At 54.2% G+C, this 7477-nt stretch overlaps 1 protein-coding gene across 1 annotated transcript; it reads left to right on the plus strand.

Moving 5' to 3' along the window:
• Positions 1 to 3111: 3111 nt before the first annotated feature.
• On the plus strand, positions 3112 to 6696 carry EMP3 (epithelial membrane protein 3). The gene is made up of 5 exons (XM_037140456.2): positions 3112 to 3404; positions 4295 to 4387; positions 4631 to 4733; positions 5487 to 5627; positions 6434 to 6696. The coding sequence occupies exons 2-5, from the start codon at positions 4310 to 4312 to the stop codon at positions 6601 to 6603; spliced, it is 492 nt and encodes a 163-aa protein (XP_036996351.1). The 5' UTR covers positions 3112 to 3404; positions 4295 to 4309; the 3' UTR covers positions 6604 to 6696.
• The last annotated feature ends 781 nt before the right edge of the window (positions 6697 to 7477 follow it).

Raw genomic sequence — 7477 nt, forward strand, 5'->3', positions numbered from 1 at the left:
AGCGGCAAAAAGACCTTTGCTGTCCAGTCTACGCACTGAGAGGCGGGAGTGGGCGTGGCCTGGGGGTATTCCGCGCCACGCCCCCACGAGGCCACACCCAGAGCCGCGGGGCACGCCCCCTCAGCGGTCTGTGGCTACCCACGTGGGTCTCCCCAAAGCGGGCGGGCAGTGGGCGACGCTCTCTACAGGCTGGGTGTGCCTGCCGCCTGCGGTTTCCTGTGGGAGGAAGCGGCTCGCGGGCACTCAGCTCAGCTCTAGCTTTGGAGGCCCAGGATGGGGAGCTCTCTCCACCGCTCTCAGATCTTCTGATTCTTCCCCTTTTACGGAGTCCTAGCATGGGGGACCCCCTGAACATCCCCAGCATACTCAAGTACGGCGCTGATACCACTCAGAGAACCTGATTCCGAGCTCTAGTCCCCTGTTCTACACCTCACCCGCTCAAATTTTCATCTCCCTAAGTCTTGGTTCCTAGACTCCTCCCCAGACCAGAGCTGTCCCTTTGGCCCCCTTTGCCAGCGCTCCCTGAAAACCAGGTGACCCTCTAGCCTAGGGGGTCACCTAAGGGGGACAGACCTAATCTGTCCCTCAGTAACCCAGACGTTCTAACTTGCTTGACTTCAGTGTCTTGCAGGACAGAAACTGAGTTCAGACCCCCAGTTTCTGTCCTTTTCAAAGACCTCAGTTTGAGACCGCCTACCTATTTCCTAACCCCAGTGTGGGGTAGCTCACTACATGCCGCCTTTGGGAATGGATTGTAACTTCCTCCTTAACTCGTTTTGTGCGGGACTTCTTGTCTTGTGACTGGTTCTTGCTGTATGTACACAACCGAGGTAATGTAGCTCTGGGCCACGCGTAGGTTTGTGCAGCCTGGTCCAGGCCTACCTTTGCCTGGGACCCCTTATAATGAGCCTCAGACTGGAGGAGGCGTGGTCTGTCTCACACCTTCGCGCCATTGGTGCACGCCCATGGAATGTGAATGATAAACGGCAGGCCCACATCGGCTAGTCCACTGGGGGACTTTTTTCAGAATATCACGAACACTGAAGCAGCTCCCTGGTTTGGGGTTCCTGTGCTACACCCAGGGACCCTCACTGTGCACTCCAACTTTTTAGGCTTGGGACCCAGTGGATCCGAGAATTTGCCCCTTCCCCAAATTCTCACAACCTTGTTGATCTGGGGTCCCCCAGTACCAAAGCCACTTAGCGCCCCAGTGCCTAGTATAAACTACCACACATAACAGTGCTTATGATGTGCCATCTAAGACCTACCTTATGACGCGTTCACTATTATCCCTATTTTACAGAGAGAAACACTGAGGCATAGAGAGGTTATTAGTACCTTGCCCCAAATCACAGCTGGTGAGTAAAACGTCTAGGATTTGAGGTCAGTGTGTTTGTAGATGGCACCCCAGTTTCCAGGTGCCCCAGTTACCCAGCCAGTCAATGAACTGCCCTCAGGGGGCCCACGTGACCAACCACTCTCCCTCCCCCAGCTATTGCCCCATTAGATCATCCCCCCCTTTCCTTCCCATGCAGGGGAAGGAAATTCCAGCTCAACAGCTCTCAATTCCTTATCAAGGCCCCAGACACCTGTTCCCCTGTCTCTCACTGTCCACCATCACCCAGGCCTTCCAAGTCGTCATCACCCCTCGCCCAAATTCAATAATCCGAGAACTATTGTCAATAATAATCATTACCATTAAGTCCCGGGTACTGCATGTCTGTTAAAAACCCTTGCAAGGACGTCCCATTGCACTTAGAATCAAGCCCAAACTCCTCCCCTGGCCTTCAAGGGCCCTCTTTGATGTCTTTTCCCACCCTCCCTCTCGCTCCCAATATGCCACACACACTGGCCCTTCTGTCTGCTGCGCCCCAAACAGCCCAAGCTTGTTCCCTAGAGCCTTTGCACTTCCACTTGGCCCAGCATTCAAATGACGCCTGTCTGCAGGGAGCAGCTCAAATGTCGCCTCCTCGGAGAGGCCTTGCCTGATTTCCCTGTTTAAAGTAGGTTCCGCCGCACCATCGTTATCTCTGTCACCTCCTGTGTTTCCTTCGCAGCACTTATCACTATCTGAAATTTATCTCTTTTTTTATTGATGTTTTCCCTTTATTGTCCGTCTCCCTCGTGTAGGAAGGTGAGCGTCACAGTAACTGTCAGCTCGAAGTTATTTATTTTTCATTATTAACCCCTGGTTCGTAAAAGATGTTCAATAAATGCTCAATGGAGTAAAGAACGAATGAATGCCTCAGGTGTGCTAATGTACTAGTATGAGCTTAGTTATTTAGAATAAGTATCAGATTTATTATTATCAGAATTCATACATTGTCAGTGTTATTAGTATTATACCCACAGATTAGGAAATTGAGGCTCAGAAAGTTGATATAATTAACCAAGGACCCCCCAGGCAGGAAGTGGTAGCACTGGGATTCTTTTTTTTTTTTTTTAAGATTTTATTTACTTATTTTTAGAGAGGGGGGAAGGGAGAGAGAAAGAGAGAGGGAGAGAAACATCAATGTTTGGTTGCCTCTTGTGTGCCCCCTACTGGGCACCTGGCCTGCAGTTTGACTGGGAATCAAACTGGTGACCCCTTGGTTCACAGTCTGGTGCTCAATCCACTGAGCCACACCAGCCAGGGCAGCACTGGAATTCTTAATTTCCACCTTCTGCCCCCTTCCAGATTTCCTCACTTCCCCATTTTCCATCCCCGACCCCCACCATGGTGCCAACTCCCCCACCCCTCAGCCCACTCAGCACTGCAGGAATCTGGCCTCCTCCCTAGAATTCCCATCCTCTGAGTATCCAGTTCTAAGCCCCATCAAGGAAAGCAGACATGGGTCCCAAGTCCCAGGTTCCAGGTTCCAACAAGACCCAGAGTGGAGACCTGAGAAGGCCTGAGAATCGGGCCTTCCCAGCCCCAGCTGCTTGCCCCACTCCAGGCCTCCAGCTCCGCTCCGCTCTGCTCTGCTCTTCTCCCTCCAAGGACTTTTCATCTCAACCCCAGGAGGAAGCCCCAAAAGATGTGCGTCTGGGGCAGTGGGCGGGGCTCAGAGAATGAAGAACCCGAGTCCCTAGGCCCTCCCCTCTGGCTGGGTGCGGTGAGGGTGGGTATAAAAGGGTCAGTATATATTGACAGGAGCAGAGGAAGAGAAAGCGGGAGAGTGTAGAGAGAGAAGGAAGGAGGTTTAGGCAAGGGAGGACGAGAGAGAGAGAGAGAGAGAGAGAGAGAGAGAGATCTGTTATTGGAGGGAAAAAGGACGGAGAGAGCCAGAAGGGAGAGCGCGGGAGGGAGGCAGGCGGCGAGGGAGGCGGGGGCCTCCGGAGAGTGGAAGGAGGGAGGAGAAGGGCGGGGCACGGAGGCCCAAGCGAGGGACAAACTCCAGTTCTGACTTTTTCCGCCGCTCTCGGTAAGTTTCCAGTCCGTTATCCGGACTGGAATTTTTTAAATTTACTTGGGAGTGCAGCTGTTTGGGAAGGACACCCTCATGGATATCCTTGTCATTTCAGAAGTGATCTCTTAGCCCTTGGGGTGGGGACTCAGGAAGGGGTGGGGCCCGCCAAGGTTTGGGGGCTCCCGGCAGAGCCCTCCTCCTGAAAATATCCTATACTTTTTCCCTACTGCTGCCCACTCTCCCCCCCGAGGACCCTGAGGTCAGGGCTTTGCACGGGAACACCCCACGTCTGGGCAACCTCCAGGCCCCCTCCCCTTTCTGGACACTGCAGAGGGGGGGCTGGTTCCTTCTTCTCAGGCCTCTCTCCCCCCAAAGCGGATCCTGTCCATTTTTCCAACAAGGTGCCCAGCAGGCACCAGTCTGGCAGCAGGGTGGGGTGGGAGCGTCGTGGGCTGCAGGGCTGGGGTTTCCCTGGTACTCGGAGGCAGGAGGGTCGGATGAGTCACCCATGACTCACCCGGAACCCCTCCTCCCCCCCACCCCAGGAGGGGGGTGGAGTGAGTCAAGGACGCCTGTCTGTCTCTTGGGGCAGCCCACAGCTTCCGATAAACCTGGAGGGGTTTCCACTGGAGTGTTCATATCCTGATCCATGTGCACCCGGGGAAAGGGCTCTGAGGACATGGTGGGGGGATCACATCGCTAGTTCTACTCATTTCTGGACGCACGAGGCCATCCCTGGCCCTCTCCAGCCCCTGGGGAACTCAGGAGTCCGGCCGCAGCCTCCTTTGCCCTCAGAACCAGGAGTCTGGAATCAGCTCCTTTCTCCTCGAAGATCTGGGCATTTCACCCTTCCCTGTGCCAACCTCTTGCAACGACCATCTCCTGTCACGTCCCCTTACCCCCAGGCTTCCACCGCAGCCATGTCACTCCTCCTGCTGGTGGTCTCTGCCCTTCACATCCTCATTCTCATCCTGCTCTTCGTGGCCACTTTGGACAAGGTAAGCCTACTCCGCGCCGCCGCCCCGACGACGGCAGCGGGGCCTCCCGCTCTCCTGCAGACTCCCGCCACGCCCCTCCTCCAAAGGCACTGCGCCCCGCCCCTTTTCCCTAGCTCACGCCTCCGTTGCCTCCACCCCACCTTTTCTCCAGACACCACACCCCTTTTTTAACCCTTCCCACAGGCTTTCTGACCCCTCCCACTTTCCTTTCCTGTCCCTGTCCTTGTTTCTCTGCCCATCCAGTCCTGGTGGACCCTCCCCGGCAATGGATCCTTGAATCTCTGGTATGACTGCACGCGGATCAATGACAACGAAACGTGGGCCTGCAGTACTGTCAGCGAGAATGGTGAGGTGCAGCGAGGACTGGTCCTCAAAGGGGAGGGGTAACCCCCAGTCTCTTCCGGAGACCCAGGATTGGGAACCCGCCATGGTTTGATGGGGTGGGGCTGGGTCTCAGCGCAGAGTGAGTGAGTCCGATGTTTAAACTGCTTATCTCAGTAGTAGGGGGCAATCTGCTCGGGTTCCAAAGAGGATGAGCTAGAAGTCCCCCGTGCCGATGATTCAGAAAGACTGGAGGCCAAATGCTGTAGGTCTAAAGAGGTGGGGCTGAACCCTTCCAAGGTTCTAAAGGAGGGGGGAGTGGCAGGTACATATGAGTCCTAAAGAGGCCCAGTTGCATCCATGAAAATTTCTATGTCAAAGAAGGTGAAAGATGAAATGTATTTCCCCTAAAAGTAAAAGCAAGAATTTCCGTTCTCACACCTTATATCCAGTGTTGTACTGGAGGCAGCCAATGCAACAAGGCAAGAAAAAGAAATAAAAGGCCTACAGGTGGAAAAGAAAGAAGTAGGAATGTCTCTGTTCCCAGTAAACATTTTTCTGTAGAAAATCCTAAAAACTGCAAAGCAGCTTCTACAACAAATAAAGAAATAAAGTGACGGGAATCAAGATCGATAACGTGATACTCCTAAGTATCCAAAGTTGTATGGCTCTAAACTGGGGGTTGGGGGCAGGGCGCTGGTTGCAGGTGATGACCAAGGGGGCGGAGCTGGAACTCTGGACCTGCTCTGATTTCCACCCCATCTCCTCCTCACCACAGGCTGGCTGAAGGCAGTGCAGGTCCTCATGGTGCTGTCCCTCATCCTCTGTTGTCTGTCCTTCATCCTGTTTATGTTCCAACTCTACACCATGCGGCGAGGAGGACTCTTCTATGCTACTGGCTTCTGCCAGCTTTGCACCAGTGAGTGCTGTTTCCTGGGAACTGAAGGGAAGGGAGGGGGGGCCAAGAGGATGCTGGGGGCCCCGAGAATGGACACCTGGTAAAAGGAAACAATTCTCAACAGCCCAAGAATCACCTGAGGTGCCTTTGTGGCACTTCTCTGCCCCCAGGGACTTACAGGACTTGTAGCCTTCAGTGACTTTGGGTCTCTGAGTTGGAGGGGGGGGGGTGGCACTTGGGGCTTCTAGGAGCCAGAGCTGAGAAAGGTGGTAAATAATTTAAATCCCTGGGACAGGGGTTGGGGAAGAACAGGGATAGGTCACTAATTAATACCCCAGAATTGAATCATAAAAGTAGTGATCTTCTCATGATATGCTGTTTCTGATGAACCTACCCTGTATCAGACACTTCAAGGACTTTTATGTACTTTTCAGTTGTTGGACTTCAGGTGCAAGGGCTGTTAATCATAGTCCTTGGTTTGGAGAACATTAGCTTCCTTAGCTCCTGCAAAGCCCTTCTCTTATTTTATTAATTCACTCTTTGCGTCCTTGAATGGTAGAAAGACACTCACATATATCCCTTGAAAGGATGGATGAGTAGATATTATCGTCCCTTTTTATGGATGAGTAAAGGGGACCCAGAGACTAAAGTGCCCAAGACCAGTCTGCAGTAGCCTGTTTGCACAGCCTAGGGGGAGCAAACCACAACTCCCAGTATGTAGCGGTGCTGCCCACTTGCCCTCTGGAGGCTTCTTTGCCCCGTGGATTGCTGGGAAATGCAGTCTTCCTGAAGGTAGGGCGTGACACTTGGTTCCCCTCTCTCCACAGGCCTGGCAGTGTTCACCGGGGCGCTGATCTACGCCATTCATGCCAAGGAGATCCTAGCAAAGTATCCGTCTGGGGGCAGCTTTGGTTACTGCTTTGCCCTGGCTTGGGTGGCCTTCCCCCTCGCCCTGGCCAGCGGCCTCATCTACATCCACCTGCGGAAGCGGGAGTGAGCGCCGCCGCCCGTTCACCTTGTGGCCCCAGCTAGTTCCAGCCCCTTTGCCTCACCCCGCCTCCAGAAAATAAAACTGTTTGTTTAACCGCCAGCTCCGCCTTTGCTTACTTCCTTCCTTGCTTCTTTCCTTCCTCTTCTAGCGACCTGGACTGCTCCTGCCTGATCTCTCCAGTACCTGGGAGCACCTCCTGGCCCCAGCAGTGAGGCCTCAGACTGTCCAGCTCCGGGCCCCCCAGGTCCTTCTAAGCTTGGGCACAGGAGCCTGGGGTCCAGAGACCATGGGCCCTTCCATCCGGAGTCTCGGGACTCCTCCGGAGTGGAAGCTTTCAGGCGCTTCTAGGGAAGAACAAGGAAGCTGGATTCCCTCCCAGTCTCCACTTTCTTTGTGCAAGGGTCTCTCACTCAGCCAGGGAGGGCGCGTGTGTTGTTCTGGATTGTTGGTCCTCTTTTTTTCTCACCCACTCAGACCTGCCGCTGGGAAGACACTTTTCCACTTCCCTCCTAGATCATTCTCTCCTTCCATCCTTGCGACCCAAAGTCGCTTCTTTCCCCTCCTCCCCAAATGCTGCCTCCCCCCCCCCATTTGACCCTGCAGTAAAAATGAAACGGCACCCTTCCTCTCCAGGCTTACCCAACCCCACGAGAGGACACAGGTCGGGATGGGGGGGTGCATTCTGCACTCATCCATTCGTGGCCCTGTGCCTCTGCGCTGGGGACAGCCCCCCCCCAAACTGCGCATGCGTGGCCTCCCTACCTCCTGTGTTCAAAAGACCTAGTCTTCCAAAATCAAAACAAAACAAAAACTAGCCTGAGGAACTAGCGCCTCTCCTCAGGAATTGGGTCCTCTCTACAGCCCTCCTCTGTGACCCACC

This window comes from Artibeus jamaicensis, unplaced genomic scaffold, assembly GCF_021234435.1.
Source record: "Artibeus jamaicensis isolate MK-2021 breed Jamaican fruit bat unplaced genomic scaffold, CSHL_Jam_final scaffold_804, whole genome shotgun sequence".
In the NCBI taxonomy this organism is placed as follows: domain Eukaryota; kingdom Metazoa; phylum Chordata; class Mammalia; order Chiroptera; family Phyllostomidae; genus Artibeus; species Artibeus jamaicensis.

Excerpts from the sequence above, each read along its gene's own strand:
- EMP3 (XM_037140456.2), top strand. The coding sequence starts at position 4,310 with ATGTCACTCCTCCTGCTGGTGGTCTCTGCCCTTCACATCCTCATTCTC. Across the intron at positions 4,388-4,630 it reads TCGTGGCCACTTTGGACAAG|TCCTGGTGGACCCTCCCCGG; the intron begins GTAAGCCTACTC and ends CTGCCCATCCAG. Across the intron at positions 4,734-5,486 it reads CAGTACTGTCAGCGAGAATG|GCTGGCTGAAGGCAGTGCAG; the intron begins GTGAGGTGCAGC and ends TCCTCACCACAG.